Raw genomic sequence first — 21293 nt, forward strand, 5'->3', positions numbered from 1 at the left:
AGCCCCATGTCAGGCTTCCCAACCTGGGGGTCTGATAATGTGAGGAGGAATTCCTAGATAATCAGACTTTGAAGCCTAGTGGGAACTGATTGCAGGACTTTGACAGGACAGGGGGGAAACAGAGACTCCACTCTTGGAGGGCACACACAAAGTAGTGTGCGCATCGGGACCCAGGGGAAGGAGCAGTGACCCCAGGGAAAACTGAACCACACCTACCTGCTAGTGTTGGAGGATCTCCTGCAGAGGCAGGGGGTGGCTCTGTTTCACCATGGGGACAAGGACACTGGCAGCAGAAGTTCTGGGAAGTACTCCTTGGCATGAGCCCTCCCAGAGTCTGTCATTAGCTCCACCAAAGAGCCCAGGTAGGCTCCAGTGTTGTGTTGGGTTGCCTCAGGCCAAACAACCAACAGAGAAGGAATCCAGCCCCACCCATCAACAGTCAAGTGGATTAAAGTTTAACTGATCTCTGCCCACCAGAGCAACAGTCAGCTCTACCCACCACCAGTCCCTCCCATCAAGCCTCTTAGATAGCCTCATCCACCAGAGGGCAGACAGCAGAATCAAGAAGAACTACAATCCTGCAGCCTGTAGAACAAAAACCACATTCACAGAAAGACAGACAAGATGAAAAGGCAGAGGGCTATATACCAGATGAAGGAACAAGATAAAACCCCAGAAAAACAACTAAATGAAGTGGAGATAGGCAACCTTCCAGAAAAAGAATTCAGAATACTGATAGTGAAGATGATCCAGGACCTTGGAAAAAGAATGGAGGCAAAGATCGAGAAGATGAAAGAAATGTTTAACAAAGACCTAGAAGAATTAAAGAACAAACAAACAGAGATGAACAATGCAGTGACTGAAATGAAAACTACACTAGAAGGAATCAATAGCATAATAACCGAGGCAGAAGAACGGATAAGTGACCTGGAAGACTGAATGGTGGAAGTCACTGCTGCTGAACAGACTAAAGAAAAAAGAATGAGAAGAAATGAAGACAGCCTAAGAGACCTCTGGAACAACATTAAACACAACATTCACATTATAGGGATCCCAGAAGGAGAAGAGAGAGAGAAAGGACCAGAGAAAATATTTGAAGAGATTACAGTCAAAAACTTCCCTAACATGGGAAAGGAAATAGCCACCTAAGTCCAGGAAGCGCAGAGACTCCCAGACAGGATAAACCCAAGGAGAAACACGCCGAGACACACAGTAATCAAACTGGCAAAATTTAAAGACAAAGAAAAATTATTGAAAGCAGCAAGGGAAAAATGACAAATAACATACAAGGGAACTCCCATAAGGTTACAGCTGATTTCTCAGCAGAAACTCTACAAGCCAGAAGGGAGTGGCATGATATACTTAAAGTGATGAAAGGGAAGAACCTACAACCAAGATTACTCTACCTGGAAAGGATCTCATTCAGATTCAGATTCGAGGGAGAAATCAAAAGCTTAACAGACAAGCAAAAGCCAAGAGAATTCAGCACCACTAAACCAGCTCTACAACAAATGCTAAAGGAACTTCTCTAACTGAGAAACACAAAAGAAAAAAGGACCTGCAAAAACAAACCCAAAACAATTAAGAAAATAGTCATAGGAACATACATATCGATAATTACCTTAAACATGAATGGATTAAATGCTCCAACCAAAAGACACAGGCTTGCTGAATGGATACAAAAACAAGACCCATATATATGCTGTCTACAAGAGATCCACTTCAGACCTAGGGACACGTACGGACTGAAAGTGAGGGGATGGAAAAAGATATTCCATGCAAATGGAAATCCAAAGAAAGCTGGAGTAGCTATACTCATATCAGATAAAAGAAACTTTAAAATAAAGAATGTTACAAGAGACAAGGAAGGACACTACATAATGATCAAGGGATCAATCCAAGAAGAAGATATAACAATTATCAATATATATGCACCCAACATATGAGCACCTCAATACATAAGGCAAGTATAACAGCTCTAAAAGAGGAAATTGACAGTAACACAATAATAGGGGGGACTTTAATACCTCACTTACACCAATGGACGTATCATCCAAAATGAAAATAAATAAGGAAACAGAAGCTTTAAATGACACAGTAGACCAGATAGATTTAATTGATATTTATAGGACATTCCATCCAAAAACAGCAAATTACACTTTCTTCTCAAGTGCACACAGAACATTCTCCAGGATAGATCACATCTTGGGTCACAAATCGAGCCTCTGTAAATTTAAGAAAACTGAAATCATATCAAGCATCTTTTCTGACCACAACACTATGAGATTAGAAATGAATTACAGGGAAACAATGTAAAAAACACAAACACATCGAGGCTAAAGAATACATTACTAAATAACCAAGAGATCATTGAAGAAATCAAAGAGCAAATCAAAAAATACCTAGAAACAAATGACAATGAAAACACGACAATCCAAAACCTATGGGATGCAGCAAAAGCAGTTCTAAGAGGGAAGTTTATAGCTATACAAGCCTACCTCAGGAAACAAGAAAAATCTCAAGTAAACAATCTAACCTTACACCTAAAGGAACTAGAGAAAGAAGAACAAACAAAACCCAAAGTTAGCAGAAGGAAAGAAATCATAAAGATCAGAGCAGAAATAAATGAAATAGAAACAAAGAAAACAGTAGCAAAGATCAATGAAACTAAAAGCTGGTTCTTTGAGAAGATAAACAAAATTGATAAACCATTAGCCAGACTCATCAAGAAAAAGAGGGAGAGGACTCAAATCGATAAAATTAGAAATGAAAAAGGAGAAGTTACAAAGGACACCACAGAAATACAAAGCATCATAAGAGAGTACTAAAAGCAAATCTATGCCAATAAAATGGACAACCTGGAAGAAACAGACAAATTCTTAGAAAGGTAGAACCTTCCAAGACTGAACCAGGAAAAAAAGAAAATATGAACAGACCAATCACAAGTAATGAAATTGAAGCTGTGATTAAAAATCTTCCAACAAACAAAAGTCCAGGACCAGATGGCTTCACAGGTGAATTCTATCAAACATTTAGAGAAGAGCTAACACCCATTCTTCTCAAAATCTTCCAAAAAATTGCAGAGGAAGGAATACTCCCAAACTTATTCTATGAGGCCACCATCACCCTGATACCAAAACCAGACAAAGATACTACAAAAAAAGAAAATTACAGACCAATATCACTGATGAATATAGATGCATAAATCCTCAACAAAATATAGCAAACTGGGGTGGGCTAGGGAGGGTGGGAGGGAGGGAGACGCAAGAGCGAAGAGATATGGGAACATATGTATATGTATAACTGATGCACTTTGTTATAAAGCAGAAACTAACACACCATTGTAAAGCAATTATACCCCAATGAAGATGTTAAAAAAAAAATACTAGCAAACAGAATCCAACAACACATTAAAAGGATCATACACCACGATCAATTGGCATTTATCCCAGGGATGCAAGGATTCTTCAATATACGCAAATTAATTAATGTGATACACCATATTAACAAATTGAAAATAAAAACCACATGATCATCTCAACAGATGCAGAAAAAGCTTTTGACAAAATTCAACACCCATTTATGATAAAAACTCTCCAGAAAGTGGGTATAGAGGTAACCTCCCTCAACATAATAAAGGCCATATACGACAAACCCACAGCAAACATCATTCTCAACGGTGAAAAACTGAAAGCATTTCCTCTAAGATCAGGCACGAGACAAGGATGTCCATTCTCACCACTATCATTCAACATAGTTTTGTAAGTCCTAGCCACGGCAGTCAGAGAAGAAAAAGAAATAAAAGGAATCCAAACTGGAAAAGAAGAAGTAATATGGTCACTGTTTGCAGATGACATGATACTATCCATAGAGAATCCTAAAAATGCCACCAGAAAACTACTAGAGCTAATCAATGAATTTGGTAAAGTTGCAGGATACAAAATGAATGCACAGAATTCACTTGCATTTCTATACACTAATGATGAAAAATCTGAAAGAGAATATATGGAAACACTCCCATTTACCACTGCAACAAAAAGAATAAAATACCTAGGAATAAACCTACCTAGGGAGACAAAAGACCCGTATGCAGAAAACTATAAGACACTGATGAAAGAAATTAAAGATGATACAAACAGATGGAGAGATATACCATGTTCTGGGATTGGAAGAATCAATATTGTGAAAATGACTATACTACCCAAAGCAACCTACAGATTCAATGCAATCCCTATCAAATTACCAATGGCATTTTTTACGGAACTAGAACAAATCATCTTAAAATTTCTATGGAGACACAGAAGACCCCGAATAGCCAAAGCAGTCTTGAGGGAAAAAAACGGAGTTGGAGGAATCAGACTCCCTGACTTCAGACTATACTACAAAGCTACAGTAATCAAGACAATATGGTACTGGCACAAAAACAGAAACATAGATCAATGGAACAAGATAGGAAGCCCAGAGATAAACCCACGCACCTATGGTCAACTAATCTATGACAAAGGAGGCAAAGATATACAATGCAGAAAAGACAGTCTCTTCAGTAAGTGGTGCTGGGATAACTGGACAGCTACATGTAAAAGAATGAAATTAGAACACTCCCTAACACCATAAACAAAAATAAACTCAAAATGGATTCGAGACGTAAATGTAAGACCGGACACTATAAAACTCTTAGAGGAAAATATAGGAAGAACACTCTTTGACATAAATCACAGCAAGATCTTTTTTGATCCACCTCTTAGAGTAATGGAAATAAAAACAAAAATAAAAAATGGGACATAATGAAACTTAAAAGCTTTTGCACAGCAAAGGAAACCATAAACCAGATGAAAAGACAACCCTCAGAATGGGAGAAAATATTTGCAAACAAATCAACGGACAAAGGATTAATCTCCAAAATATATAAACACCTCATGCAGCTCAATATTAAAGAAACAAACAACCCAATCCAAAAATGGGCAGAAGACCTAAATAGACATTTCTCCAAAGAAGACATACAGATGGCCAAGAAGCATATGAGAAGCTGCTCAACATCACTGATTATTAAAGAAATGCAAATCAAAACTACAATGAGGTATCACCTCACACCAGTTAGAATGGGCACCATCAGAAAATCTACAAACAACAAATGCTGGAGAGGGTGTGGAGAAAAGAGAACCCTCCTGCACTGTTGGTGGGAATGTAAATTGATACAGCCACTATGGAGAACAGTATGGTGGTTCCTTAAAAAACTAAAAATAGATTTACCATATGATCCAGCAATCCCATCACTGGGCATATACCCAGAGAAAACCATAATTCAAAAAGACACATGCACCCCAAAGTTCATTGCAGCACTATTTACATAGCCAGATCATGGATGCAACCTAAATGCCCATCGACAGACGAATGGATAAAGAAGTTGTGGTACATATATACAATGGAATATTACTCAGCCATAAAAAGGAACGAAATTGAGTCATTTGTTGAGATGTGGACGGATCTAGTCATAGAGAGTGAAGTAAGTCAGAAAGAGAAAAACAGATATCATATATTAATGCATGTACGTGGAACCTAGAAAAATGGTACAGATGAGCCGGTTTGCAGGGCAGAAGTTGAGACACAGATGTAGAGAACAGAGGTATGGACACCAGGTGGGAAAACCGTGGCGGGTGGGGATGGTGGTGTGCTGAATTTGGCGATTGGGATTGACATGTATACACTGATGTGTATAAAATTGATGACTAATAAGAAGCTGCAGTACAAACAAACAAGCAAAGAAAACAACTAATACTAAACTTTCATTGGGTTATTTGTGTGGAATTATGTTAATATAAATGTTTCAGACATTTATTTCAGACATTTATGAAATTTCTAAAAAAAGAAAAAAGACACTTGTCTAAGTAAAAATTTTAAACTCTTGAGTGGATACATATAACAAGCAAAGTCAACAGATAAGGTAAATGTAAATAAGAAAAAAATCTCTAGAATAATATAAACAGCACCTAGAAATTGGCAAGAATAAAATGACAACAGAAAAAGCAGCAAAAAATATGTCAATTTGCAGAAGAGCGAGTCTACATGATAAACAGACATTAAAAGGGCACAAAAATCACTAATGGTCAGGCAAATGCAAATTAACATAGCAGATTTCATTTTATGTCCATTAGTCTGGCAAATATTTCTTTTAAACTTTATAACATCTAATGGTTGTCACAGGTTTGGAGAAATGGTATTCTCATACATCAGGGATGGAAATGAGAATTGTTACCGACTTTTTGGACAGCATTTGGGCAACCGCTGTTAAATCGGGTCCACTTCTGTGAATTGGGTTCTGATACTGGGATAGAAGACCCACTTTCCCTAAATAATTTTTTCTAAAAAGATTTCATTCTGGTCCTTGCATGTGAGATTAAGAGAATCAGGAAGACAGTGCCATCAAAGATGTTTGGGGGAGAAGTAAAAGATATGTGAGAGAAACCAGACTTTTATAGAAATAATGAACAAATTAACAACATCATGTACATGGAGGTTTAGTGAGACCAATAACTAGGAACAAGTTGAACACAAATGAACAGAAGAATGAGTATACCCGTACCATGGACTATTATGCAGCTGTTAACAAAGAATGAATTTGTTTTACACCAGATGATTTAGAAAGATTCCCATGAGTGACATAAACAAGAAGCCAAGAAGTATGTATAATACACAAGTATGTATAATATAATCCTGTTTTTAAAAAGCAATGACAGAATTTTGTTTCAGTATTGTCTTCGAATCAAGGTTGGTTGGATCCACGGACACAGAACCCATGGATACAGAGGGCCACTGTACTACGGACATTTTTACTATGCGGACTTGAGCATCCACAGATTCTGGTATCTGCGGGGGTTTTGGAACCAATCCCCTGCAGATACTGAGGGAGGACTGTAAATCTAACGTCAGTGCAGAATTATATGAGTATAGAGGAAATATGAAAGATACTCCTGGATTATTAAAGTGGATTGTGTGGGCAGGCAGGGTTGGATTGGAGGAATGGGGGTTGATGTGAAGGGAGAAAGCAAAAAAACAAAACACAAAAGTGGTAGATAAAATGCCTTGTTTCTGTAAAATTATAAGAGTGTAAGAGAGAAAGAGAATAGAGGATGCAAGAGAGGACGGTCACCAAGTTATCTTAGGATGGTGGGACCTCAGATTATCTTTAGTTTTAAAATATTTCCATGCATTCAAATTTTTAATTGTGAATACATGATGTTTATAATTGGGAGAAATGAAGTTTTGTTTCATTGTGACAATTTAAAAAACTAAATAGACTATACATGATATTTATAACTTAATTCATATATTTCTCCTCTTCCCTCCCCCTCTAGTGTCCATTAACACGAAACTCCTCAGATAGCTACTGTATTCAACTGTATACAACCTGCTCAGATTGACAGCTTCCCAACAGGGTCAAGAAAAAAGACAGAAGACTGGGGGGAGGGGCAAGTACAATTCACAAGCTACCTGATCCCCTGTGAAGTTAATTTGAGGCTTCTTCTTTGGCACTAAAAGATTCTCTTAAAGTCATCTTGTACTGTGCTTTCAGCAACTGTCACCTCAAGCCTCTGATAAAGACAACTATTTATAGAGTCCTCAGGTGCCAAGTTGGCAGTGGGATAAGTATTTCATTCCCCCATCAATCACTGTCTATACGTAGAAAGAATTAAACCGGGCTTTCCTTCTCTTACCTCCAGTTCCCTTCTTCTTAAACATTACTACATCAAAGTCGACATTTGCACAGATATTCAACAGAAGAAATGAAACGACATTCAAACTATCATGTTTGCTTCTCTCCTGGTCTTGAAGTTATCTGTGAATCTCTAGTATTTATTCTCTCACATCAGCACTCAGATTCTAAGCTTCAACAGGTTCTCAATTTGCCAAAACCTAATGCTTACAAGAGAGAGAATAGGAAATGGAATAGAAAACTCTACCTGCCCTAAATGCAGCACTTCAGGGTTCATTATAGATTACATGTAAAAATAATGAAATATTTTTATAAACTTGTCTATTCATTCTTAGTCTTTAAAAGTGAATAGTAATGAACCTAGTTTGTCAGCTTAGTTTTATGCAATGCACAGGAATTTGTCAACAATGACGTACCAGTGGGAGCTCTCCATGACATGATTCAAATTCTGTATGTATAATTATAGCTACGAACACACAACATGGTTTTATCAAGATTTTCATGAGATTATTGACTGGCCACAATGCAACACTGAACATAACATTTAAATCCAATATCCAACTCGATGAAGAAAAGTAAATTAACCACACTTATTCAATTTCAGAAACAGGTAATACCTATTTATGAACATTAACTGGAAAAAATAGAACAGAAGTTTATAAAGTGATTAAGGCCACCTGAAACCTGGAGATTACTTATAAACATCCTGCAGAAAAACCAGGAATAAAGGACACTAGGATTTTATTTTTATTACAGAAGCTTTAAAAAAACACTCTACCGAAAAACTAAACAAATAACTCATAAAATTCACAAATATGATAAAATCATTGAATTTATTCTACTAGTCATCAAAGCGATACAAATTAGAAAAAGTGCCAACTTTTAAATTATCTAAATTAGCAAAGACTGAAAAACACCTATGATATTCAATGATGCACAATGATATTACTCATTCATTGTTAATGGTACAAACTTTCCCGGATACAATCTAGCAATACACATCAACAATCTAAAAAATAAATTTTTTTTAATCCCACTTCCAGGAATCCCAAATAATGAAATGATGTATAAAACTGTCAAATTTAAGTATAAAGATAGCCTCAAAAACATAACACTCAAAACAACTAAATGTCTAACAAGTGGAAAATAGTCAAATCATGGTTAACTGGTAATAGAAGAATCACATTCAGTCATGACAATTTTATTTTCAAAGAATATTAATAATGAAAGAAAATGCTCATGATATAATGCAAAATTTTAAAAGTTTTACATATAGCTTGGTCTCACTTTTATATATATTCTCCATTTACATGGCATGCCTGCATAATAGGAAAATGTTAATAATGGTTACAGGACTTTCCTGGTGGCGCAGCAGTTAAGAATCCACCTGCCAATGAAGGGGACACGGGTTCGAGCCCTGGTCCGGAAAGATCCCATATGCCGCGGAGCAACTAAGCCCGTGGGCCACAATTACTGAGCCTGCGCTCTAGAGCCTGCGAGCCGGCACTGCAACGAAAAGTAGCACCCGCTTGCCGCAACTAGAGAAAGCCTGCACACAGCAACGAAGACCCAACGTGGCCCAAAATAAATAAATAAAATTTAAAAAGAAAAAAAGGTTACATAACAAATTATATAACCTCTGGAATTAACACTGATATTCATTTCTGTCATTTTCTGTCTACAGAAAATGTTTCCAAATTTCTGTTTCTGTTTCCAAATTCTCTATAACAATGATATCTGGGGGGGGAAATAGTATGTTTTAAAAAAAAACCGCCAAGCCTCTCTGGCAAAAGAAATAGAGCAGGAAAAAAAGCACCTTTAAAAAACTGGACACGGCTTCCCTGGTAGTGTAGTGGTTAAGAATCTGCCTGCCAATGCAGGGGACATGGACTCGAGCCCTGGTCCAGGAACATCCCACAAGCCGCGGAGCAACTAAGCCCGTGCACCATAACTACTGAGCCTGTGCTCTAGAGCCCACAAGCCACAGCTACTGAAGCCTGCGAGCCACAACTCTGAAGCCCGCACGCCTAGAGCCCATGCTCCGCAACAAGAGAAGCCACGGCAGTGAGAAGCCCGCGCACTGCAACGAAGAGTAGCCCCCGCTCGCCGCAACTTGAGAAAGCCCGCACGCAGCAACAAACACCCAATGCAGCCAAAAAAAAAAAAAAAAATTGGACAACTATCCCCATTGTGTATATCAGGTCTGGGACAAAACCTGACAAGCAGACAAACCAAAAAAGAATGTGAGAGTGCCTTCTAACAACAATTTCTTAGAGTATACAACTTTTCATGGCTTACTGATAAAGTACTTCCACCTCTAATAAGGGGCCTCTTAAATAGAACCGCTTTAAGGTTTTAGCTCAAGGATGAAGAGAGAAAAGTAAGTTGGGGCAAGAAGTTCCTACTCTCTTAGCTAAGGAAGAACCTGAACAAGGAGATGTCAAGGAATTAGGGCCCAAAGCATGACTTTTGTTTTTTTCTTAAGATGCACAGTAACTTTATTTATTTATTTTAAAATTAATTTTTATTGGAGTACAGTTGATTTACAATGTTGTGTTAGTTTCGGCTGTACAGCGAAGTCAATCAGTTATACGTATAAATATCTACTCTTTTTTAGATTCTATTCCCATATAGGTTATTACAGAGTATTGAGTAGAGTTCCCTGTGCTATACAGGAGGTTCTTACTAGTTATTTACAAGGCATGACTATTTTAGTAAGTTTTGAATAGGAGAAAAAAAGTAAAGAAAAGGCATCAAAGCAAAAATCTGAATGGCAAAAGCTGCTAGGCGGCTCCCAATATTCATTGCTTCCCTCTCCTGCAGTAAAAATCCCTGGGCACTGTGCCCAGTTAAGACTCCAGTTCTTTGCCTTCCTGCCCATATAGGAGTGTGTAAGTCCTGACCAATGAGATGTAAGTATGGTGCAGTAAAACATACCCTTTTTCCCTTCCTCCTGTCTGGGATGCAGACACGATCGCTGGAGCTCTAGCAGCCACTGAGAACCATAAAGTCAAAACTACCTCTGAGGGGCTTCCCTGGTGGCGCAGTGGTTGGGAGTCCACCTGCCGATGCAGGGGGCACGGGTTCGCGCCCCGGTCCGGGAGGATCCCACGTGCCGTGGAGCGGCTGGGCCCATGAGCCATGGCCGCTGGGCCTGTGCGTCTGGAGCCTGTGCTCTGCAGCGGGAGACGCCGCAGCAGTGAGAGGCCCGCGTACCGCAAAAAACAAACAAACAAACAAAAAACTACCTCTGAGGATGACAGAGCAGAAAGACATGAGGAGCCTGGGTCCTTGACTCTGTGGATCTGCCCTATCATCCTGGACCGTGTTCCTTTAGACTTTAGTTATATGAAAAAGAAATCTCCACCTTTTTTTTTTTGGTCCCTGTTACATACAGTTGAAATTAACCTAAACTGATGTACCTGGCCATGCTGAGCTTGTGAAAATTTTTCTCTTGATCCTGTCTACTCTCAGTGGCTCCCTTCCTCTTAACAGACCAAAGACTGGACCAAAATAAACAGGAAAAAATAACAGCAGAATATCTTAATGAAGCTTTATGTTCTTTATTATTTTTAAATAAGTAATCTGAACCTTCTAGAGCTCTCGCCCTCTTTAGGCATAACTAATTGAATTGTTTTTAACTTGGGTCTGGTGCTTGACTGATTTTGTGGGTCGGTGGTCCAAGGTAAAAATGGATTCTACATTACATTAAATGTTAACCTGAAACAAATTGAAGATTTCATAGCACAAGCTACTGGGGACGAGGAATGACAATGGAATAGATGTTAGGTCCTTGATTCCAGCCATTCCCTACTTGCCCATTGCTGCTAAAGGAAGAGAGTGGCAATTCAAAGTGAATATCAATCACGGAGTATAGCATCTGCATAGATGGATGGCCTGGAGTTATTCAAGTGAGCTTCCTCTGGCATTTCATTAACGTTTTTTTGAATGGATGACAAAAATCTCTTATAACCAGTGCTTCCTAATTACCTACAAGGTAACAAGATATGTTTAAAAATAGAAAAGTAAATATTTACCCTTTTCCAGTTACTCTTGGATATCTGAATCTGGTTCCCTGCTAGGAGGAAAATACTGTCAATGTGAACTAATTATCAAAAGCAAATTTTCATTTCTAACATCTTAAAGTCTGGTATTGAGAAAACTGTCACCTTGAAAAAAAAAGTCTGACCAAGGAAATTTTTCTCTACTGAGTGGAAAAAAACAACAGAATATAACCTATTTTAAATCTTCACAAGGATACAAACATAAGCACTGCTCACAATTACATTCCTCTCTAAACTATAACCAGGGCTAATCGTAGTAACTTACTGTACACGTTAAATATTAGCCTGAATAACAACTAGCTTCATGACTATAAGACTTCACATTGCATTTTGAATTCAATAACTTGATATTTATTAAACAACCATTCAAGTCATCAAAGCCCAAGTGGTATTTAAATACTTCAAAGTAGGTTTAAGAAGTAGCAGAATCAATTAAAACGACTTGCGTGTAAGTATATATAAAGTAATTCATCCCCAAAACTAGAAAACAGCTCAGGAATATTGGTTTTTCCTTTTTATTTTACCACTATGTAATACTCCTGCAATGGCAGAAAAGGAAACTCATTGTCTGGGATTAAGACACTATGGTTTCAAGTCAATCTTGGGGCTATTCTAGGAAGATGACAACTGTATCAAATTAGCAGTTGTAGTTTTGTAACACTACTTAAATCAAGTGGCTTGTTTTGCTTAGAAGTAAAATCCCTGGTGCCCTGAGAAGATGAGACAATGGATAGTTAAATGGCTAGCTGACTCTCCAATCAGGTTTTTCTTTATTGTTTTAAGAGTTGACTAGTCCCAAAGATTTATGGTATTCTAGGTGATATAAGATTAAAAATTCAATGACATAGCTACATGTAATATGTAAAGAAGGCATCTTAATTTCAGAATGAAAGAACTAGTAAGAAAGCAAAAAAATCTGAAAAACTGAGTTGTAATTTCTAGAAATAACTTATTTACAACATTGATAATTAATGACCCTAAGAATCATGATTTCATCATGATGCTCTAACAGTCTCTCTTTTCCCTACTGCTAATTTTAGGACCTACCACCTTATCTCAAGTGGAACAAGCGTGAAGTTCTATGTCAGACTAGCAGAGGTCATAGACAGCTTTAGTAATACCGATATTTTGGACCTTAAAAATTTTAATACTGAAATTTGCTTATTAATTTATTACATTCTTACTGAATGCCTCCTAGGTACCAGGCATTGTGCTTAGAAGCTAAGAAACAGTAAAAATTACCCTAAATACCTTTAACCTGAAATTCGAGTGAACAATCTTGTGAAACTGGGAAAAGGGGTGGAGGCTGAGATGTGGGGGGAGCATCTTCATGTGGAAATGTCATCTAAAAGAGGAGTTAATCCCATGAGATTTAAAAAATATTTTAGCAGGTATATTTTGTCAAGTATGACAAAATGATACATAAACCAGGAATAAAAGCTATTTTTCAAGTTGCATATAATAGCTGGTCTTCTTAAGATTGATAGCCCTGCTGAAGACGAGAGGGAGTTTATGATTCTTCCTAGAACTGCAGCTTACTAAGTGAAAAGACAGATACCTCAAGAATCTCAAACAAAAATAAACGAGTTTACAAGCTGGTCTACTAGAACTTGCTATTTCAACAAGGCAGCCAAATGAGGTAAAGAGACTAAAATACTCTCTTTAAACTATGATGCAGTTGATCACAATGGTCAAACCAGTTTTCCTTTTACAGATGAACTGAGCATCTTAAGATTTGTTTTACTGGTCATGTGGATACTCATTTAAGACTTTCAAAACAGCCATCTTACTTGAAAAGCAAGAGCATTCAAGGAGCCATGTCCAAATCTCGTCTTGTGGGTCTAAATGTTTACCTCCATCCACTGTCCTCCACAAGGTCCTCTCCTACTCTTTTTTCATAATTTTTAGGCATGGCCAACTAGAATACATGACGAGAGGAAAGTAAAAGTATATGGTATATAAAAGAATATTCAAGAGACTTTCTTCATAACCCACCTTGTGTATAACATCATACTAGGCACTTCTTTCCTGCTAATAGTTCTCCAACTGTAGGTGCTCCGAAAATCATCATCAATTCGATAAAAGAATCGATGAGTATGCACTAAAAAAAGATTCCAGTGTCTCAGTACCACTAGGTCAGGCTCACATGTGGTTCTGGATTAAGTTAAAACCTAAAGTTAAAACTAACTTCTTGGGCTTCCCTGGTGGCACAGTGATTGAGAGTCCGCCTGCCGATGCAGGCGACATGGGTTCGTGCCCCGGTCCGGGAAGATCCTACATGCCGCGAAGCCGCTGGGCCCGTGACCCATGGCCGCTGAGCCTGCGCGTCCGGAGCCTGTGCTCTGCAACGGGAGAGGCCACAACGGAGAGAAGCCCGCGTACCGCAAAAAAAAACAAAACAAAACAAAACTAACTTCCTGTCTCTCCCAAACCCAATCTTGGTTGAGTTAGTTTACAAGACTTTCTCTCTGATAAAGACCTTACACCACCTTTTTATAACCTGTGTATTACTAAGTCAATAACCTGGAATACTCAGAAGGAAATGGACTAAAGTCACACAGAACGTTTCCCTCAGCTTCTTTATCTGTAAGGATAGCAAAATCTGTTTATTATTCACTGGACTTCTGTTGCCTAAATGATAGGCAACAGAAGGGGAGGCTTCTGAAGCCTCCCCATCAACTGCTCTGAGCATGCACTATGTCAATCTTACATATACATTGTTTTAAAACACATATGTATTGGGAATTCCCCGGCAGTCCAGTGGTTAAGACTCCAAGCTTCCACCACAGGGGGCACAGGCTGGATCCCCGGTGGGGGAACTAAGATCCTGCAAGCCACGTGGTACGGCCAAAAAACAATAAATTAACTAAAAAACATAATAAAATACACATGTATTCACATATATTATTGCCTTTAACTATCATAGTAAGTAGATACATAAGATTGTAGGCTGCATGAGGACAGAGGTTTTTTTCTGTTTTGTTCCGTGCTACTGTCCCAATACCTATAACAGGGTTTGACACATAGTAGAGCCTTAATAAATATTAGCTTATTGAATAAACAGATTAATGAATAACTATGAGATTCATGGGCAAGTATAACGTACATTTTTTTTTCTGCATGAGAAAACTTTAATATCAATCAAAGGGATTAAGAGACTGCCCAAGATCACATGGCTAAGAAATGGCAATGCATGTAACTGAACGGAGGTTTCTAGGCTCCAAATCCAGTATCCTTTAAGCAACTGTCTCACCTGGGGCACACGTAACCTCTTACAACTTAGAATGCCAGGGGAAATGAAACCAAAGATAAGCACAGCACATCTTCCCAGAAAAAGACTTAGATTAAGTTACTTTAGAAAAAATTTTTTAATATATATTAAAGTAACACCAGTCATGGAGCAGATTTTGGGAATTTACATTAATTTCAAAGATAAAACTTGAATCTATAAACACCTTTGACATTTGCAAACAGCCACGTGGACCCTCACTGCCATCTGAGTGTCCACCTTGTTTCTGCACCATCAGCCCTCCAGGCACTTACATGGTAAAGTTAGAGAAGCAGCTCAGCAGAAAGCAAATACCAAAGCTCCCACAGTCCCAACACACCTGGGGCTTAGAGTCAACTCTGATTGCTCCACAAAGCTAGGAGGGCCAGACTGCTGCTAATTTATACGCAGCTGCCTCCAATGCCCACCATCTTTATTTCTCTCTCCCTGGCAATTCACGCAGCCTTGGTCTTCCTCCTTCTTTCAGCAGACAGGACCATAAGCTCACCTTTCACTGCTCTAGACCAGCATTCTTTGAACTGGGATATGTGTCTGAAGCAAAGCCAACACTTCCCAAGGGATTCACCATCATAGCTATACGTGAGTCAATTTCTAAATCCCCAACTTCCAAATATTCTCTTGTCTGAAAACTGATCTGCCTGAAACCAAGACTGGGATGGAGGGACATCCATCTCCTGATGAAGGGAAGCTGTCCTTCGTCATCTCCCCTTCGCAAAGCTCCTTCTCCCACTTTACAAAAGCAATGCATCTACAGTGCCTTCACCAGATCTTTCTAATCTTCATTACCCCAGGGTGTAAAGAACACAGGGCTCAGGGCAACTAACAAAGGAACAAATTAAAAAGGTGATGCCTGTTGAGGATCAGGTCTCCAGCATTTGGGGAACTCCTTCTCTAAGACAGGTAATTTCCACTTGTTTGTTTTAAACAACCTGAAATATTTAAATAAAAAGAGCCTTATGGCCAAAAGAAATACAAAATACTACATTTCAATTTATATTCTTTTTTGTTACATAAGACAGAGTGATCAATAAGACACTTTCATGCATAAAACTATATTACATTGGGAGACACTGCTTTGGGAAAGATCTCCAGTGTTCTCCTTATTTACTGCAAGTAATAAATCCTTCCTTCTACCAAAACAAATGAACAAACAAAAACACTATATTACATTGGGATAGAAGTCTGTAGGGGAAGGGAAATGGAAATATGAATTTAAGGAGAAAAAGGAAAGATGTAAGACTTTTACTGTTAAGAACTTACTCCTGCGTTTTTAAAAATGAATGATACTGGGAATTAAATATAGATTCCACTACAGAGTTTTTTAAATGATGTAACAATTTAAAAAGTCAACATTTACAATATGCTGAAAAATGACATCCTTTGCAACTATTTAAACTTAGGATGAAAAGTTTTAGCAATGAACTTAAAAACATGCTTAGGGTACAGGGTTTTACAGAATTTTTAGGCACTACAAGAGCAAAAAAGCTGTAAGAACACTGCTGTAGAACAACCCTTCAGAAAACCCTTCCAAGACAAAATATTGAAAAGACAGAGACAGAACAATTTCCCCACCTACCTAGCTTTGAGCGGGGATGGGCTGATGATGGGGTGAGGATTAGCATTCTCTCCACCCTCTTCTTAGTCATAAACACATTTGTTGAACCTGGTTCTGCAGCCAAGTTTCTAAAATTGATGATGAAGTTAGATATCTGATCTTAACTGCATTGCTGACGGGGATTAGACACTGGCTGAAGAGATGTATCTCACTCCTAAGGAGAACCGCTGGAGTACTTTTCTTTTAGTCTCCAGAAAGACTCATGAGACCATACCATAAAGGCTCACTAATTTTGTATTTATCTTATACGATGACAAATTTCGCCACTGGGGATGGAATACCGAATGCGTCTGACTGGCATTTCATTACTGACATGCATGAGGCAAAGAACTGGAAAGCTCTTACTTATTGTATAGTTAGTATGTTAAACATGGCAAATGTCCTAAGGAGTAATGTCAACAGACACATCTACATACCCTAAGCCCTCAGACTCTGCTTTTTCCCTTCCTTCTCAGATTCTGTACTCTCTTCTCCTCTGCCCCTTACCTCTTTTCAGCCACTCCTTTAGGAAGCAGAAAATCGTCTAGATACGATGGATGAGGCCAGCGCTTAATTCGCTGTCTATACTGTTTTAAAAATATTGACTTTCCTGTCCTCAAGCTCTCAGAGAGACAGTGGGGCTATTTAGAGCAGACGTTAGACCTACTCTAAATCTACTCCCATTTAGTAGAAGGAGGTAGTACAGTTTGAGATAAAAGGTGTCTTTAGAATCGGAAAGTCAGCTGAAAACCACAGTCCACCATTTACTAGGTATGTCGCTCAATTTCTCTAAATCTCAAGGCTCGCAAAGTCCTTAAAATGGGGTGCTAAGGATGAGAAATACATCAAGCACTTAGAAATGTACCAGCACATAGTAGGCCTTCAATAATCAACAGTTATGAAATCAGATGTTTAATGGTTTTAATGATTGTTTAAAACAGCCAACAGTTTTCTCTTGACATAATGTCAACTACTGTCATGTTTTTCCATGTCTTTAACCTCTTTGAAAACAAGTGATTTGGAAAATGACTACCTTTCATGTCTAAGTATAGGGTGTGCGTGTATAAAATGTACCTGCAGTACTAAAACCGGCAAAAGGACACACACAGGACGACGACTGCACAGATTTCACATAGAGCATATGGTGGCATATCCTTAACGTGTTCTAAGCATTGCTGTGAAACATTTTAAAACATAAGCATGGACTCTATCATCCGTTCTTTTAAAGTCTATCCAAATTTAATTGGTAATCTAACACTTCCCCCTTCAAATTAGCAGAGTTTTTTTTTTTTTTTTTTTTTGGTTGTTTGTAAAATACTTATTGTTTTAAGGCTGTAGGGACACTGGTACTCCGAAAATTCTCATTTGTGTATAAATGAGTACAACCTCTAAAGCAATTTGACAATGTGTATCAAGGACTTAAAATGGAGCTACATGCTTACTCAGCAGGGAAGGAATACATACTAACCCAAACAAACAGATTTATGTACAAGAGTATTCATTACATCACAACTTAATAATAGTAAAAAATGAAGCCGTTTGATGTCCGCTGCAGGGGACTAGATATACAGCCATCATCCCATGGAACATCATGCAGCTTAGAAAAAATTAACAATGGGATTAAGTGAAAGAAACAAGGTATAAAGCAGTATTTGGCTATGATTCCAAATTTGTGTATGTCACTGTGATTCTCAAGCGGGAATAAGAGAAAATTTACAATAAAGAATTGGAATTACACGTAGTGATCAAAATCCACAGCTTGAAAGGACACGCTGTTAAGACTTGCTACCCACGTCCTAATTTTAAAAAGAAGTGTGGGATGAGTACACTGTTGATTCAGACCCTTTTTATGAATGGCGTAGAGAGGAAAGTGGATAATAAAGCTAACATGTCTGCAACTGGTATTCAGCCTCTTTAAACTTTCAGTTTAATGAAACTTTTGGGTGACTTTTACACCACACACACCAATGTTCACTACCTAGCTAGTAAGTTTTGGGGGAGTGTGCAGAGATGAGAGACGGTAGGAAAAGGTGAGGACTCACATAACCTTCCAATATGCACAATTTTGCACGGTGTAAGAGTAAATGAAACACTGTCAGCACACACACACACACTCTCTCTCTCTCTCTCTCTTTGATTCTGATCTACGGACGCATATTTAAAGCACGCCCACTCTAAGCAGAAATGCCTCAACACACCACCTGACCCTCCCTGAACTCACGTGCACTTCATTACTACTTTTAAAACTTAGTTTATTCCCAAAGCCCACCACTACCACCACCAATCAAACAAGGCTAACACGCATGCCAAGACTGTTTTTCAGCGTTCATGAACTTTCCTGCCTTTATTTTTCACATCAGTACTTCAAATGTCTGATCTAACCCCACAGAAAAGAACGGGAACAAAAATGCCTTTGGACGTTTATACGTCTCATGTTACTCACTCCTGTACTCCAGAAAAGGAGTAACCCAAGTCCTTGTGACTTGAAATGACATCTTTCTGCTCAGTGCTGTTCTGACTTGGCCTGTGTGACCACAGCTCTATCTGCTTGCCCGCCAGCCTGCACCCAGGTGCTTCTGGCAGCCCCACAGCAGAAGCAAGCCTATTTCTGCAAACAGTCTGAAATCGCACGAAGCCAACATCAACCGAAGTTATTACCAAAACACAAAGGACAAAACACACCTAAACTGCCACCTTACACGTCAGAACTCTCAAACTGAAAGGTATCTATTGCTTGACAGTATGCACATCCATCTACTCGATTGCAGATGTCAACCTGCAGAACAAACATGTGGGAGACGTTTGGTTGGTTTCTGGTTGTCAATTTCAGGAAACACAAGCATTTCTTAGTTCCGAGCTCACGTTCCAAGTCAATACAGGTGTTGGTGTATTTTCAATTATTTTCCAGGCTAGAAAGGCGCTAAGCTAATAATTAACCTTAAGCATACCATCACCTCTGCTAAAAACATTTTCTACACACAGCCCTAAATTACTTTCTCTTCAGTTAAACAAAACAGACAAGCTGTAATAAAACGTCTCCGAGAAATGTGATCCCTGCCATTGGTCACCCAGGAGCCTTTCCCCTAAAATCTGTTCCTTCTTGTGGCGGAGGGGGAGGAGAGTATCCAAAATAAAGGTGCCACCCAAAGCACAATTATTTTGTAAGAAAGTTGCCTAAGATAACTCATACAGGGTTTCCCAGGTTGAGTAATTCTTGCAGGCGGGTGAAGAGAGACAGCTCGCCTCCAAGATTACTATCTGCAGAGGCTTCCCTTATGTTGAATTTTTTTTTTTTTTTTTTTGCGTCCTTTTAAATTATACTACTAGGGCTCTGATTTTCACACCTCTAAGCTGCTGCTGGGGGGAGTTGAGAGCGACGCGCCAGGGCTGCGGCAGCCGCTCGAGCCAAGTCCAACGCTGGGGGGCGGGCAGCCCACTCCCCACAGGGTCCCACCCTCCCGGGCACACGCGTGCAGAGACGCGCCGAGGCTGCGGTCCGCGGGCGGGGACTCACCGCTGTCCAGCCGCGCGATCTGGGGCAGTCGGTAAGTGCTGACCAGCAGGTCCAGCGGAACGGCCACGGAGCTCCACTTCACATCCTTGAGGCTGCAACCCAGCGAGGGCGCCGGGTCCATCTTCCCCGCCTCCTTCGGCCCCGCGCTCCCGCCGCCGCCGCCGCCTGCACCACCCGCGCCTCGGCGGCCGCCGCTGCTCGCACTTGCGGTCTGGGGCGCGCGGAAGGCGCCGGGCACTCTGGCCGCGGGCAGCCCGGGGGCGCGGCGGCGGGGAGGGAGGGGGCCCGCGGCCGGCTCAGCTGCCGCTGCGGGACATGGCCGGGCGCCCCGCGTGCCCTCAAGCCTGGAGAGGACTCGCAGCAAGCCGGCGGCGGCGGCGGGCGGCGGCGGCCGGGGTGTATGCGGCGGCTCCCGCTCCGCCTCCTCCTCTGGCCCCGGGTCTGCAGCTGCGGCGGCCGCCCGCTCTCCTCCTCCTTCTTTTACCCCTCCTTCCCTCCGCCTGGAGCGTGTGAGGAGGAGCCGCGGGTCTGAGAAACGCCATAGCAGCGTTCCCAGCACTGACTAATCAACAAGGTGCGAGCGACGCCTGCGCAGCTCGGGGAGACACCGCCCCCGCCTCCGCCCCCGCCTCCCCTGCACCACCCGCCCCGCCCCGCTCCGCCCCTCCTCCCTCTCGGCCTCCTCCCGCTGTAGCCCGGCTGGCTCCGTTCGCCGTTGGCTCCCGGGTCTGGCCGCGGCTCAGGCGGCTCGGCGCGCTCTGCAAGCTTTAGCTCTCGCTCCCCCATCTGACCGTTCGGGGGCCCTGCAACCTCGCCCGGGCGCCACCGCGCGCCCGCACTCCTTCGCTACCCAGGGCCTGCCCGAAGGGCGCCCTGGAGGAACGCAGCGAGCTCAGGAATCTTTCTCAGTCTTCATGTCGGGCACTCTCCCGTCTACCCCGACCCTGTTAGCACTGGAGTTGCTACTACAGGACACAAAAAAGACCTGTTTGGTGCCCACCTCCTGAGAGTTCCACAGACAAACGAAGCTGGGAAAGGCAGGCGGGGACCATCCCCTGCCGTGTCCCCCGCCAGCCCTACAATTCTCCAGAAACGCAGCTGGTAGTTACCGCCAGCAGTCT

At 40.6% G+C, this 21293-nt stretch overlaps 1 protein-coding gene across 2 annotated transcripts in view; it reads right to left on the minus strand.

Annotated features, from left to right (window-relative positions):
- GAREM1 (GRB2 associated regulator of MAPK1 subtype 1) overlaps window positions 1-20720 on the minus strand; it is a 204968-nt gene extending 184248 nt beyond the window's left edge. For both annotated transcript variants that reach the window (XM_060028857.1, XM_060028856.1), the window contains exon 1: window positions 20173-20720. In XM_060028857.1, the coding sequence (XP_059884840.1) occupies window positions 20173-20293 (121 nt within the window). In that variant the 5' untranslated portion in view covers window positions 20294-20720. The remainder of the gene's footprint in view (window positions 1-20172) is intronic.
- Window positions 20721-21293: the final 573 nt, after the last annotated feature.

This window comes from Delphinus delphis, chromosome 13, assembly GCF_949987515.2.
Source record: "Delphinus delphis chromosome 13, mDelDel1.2, whole genome shotgun sequence".
Lineage (NCBI taxonomy): Eukaryota > Metazoa > Chordata > Mammalia > Artiodactyla > Delphinidae > Delphinus > Delphinus delphis.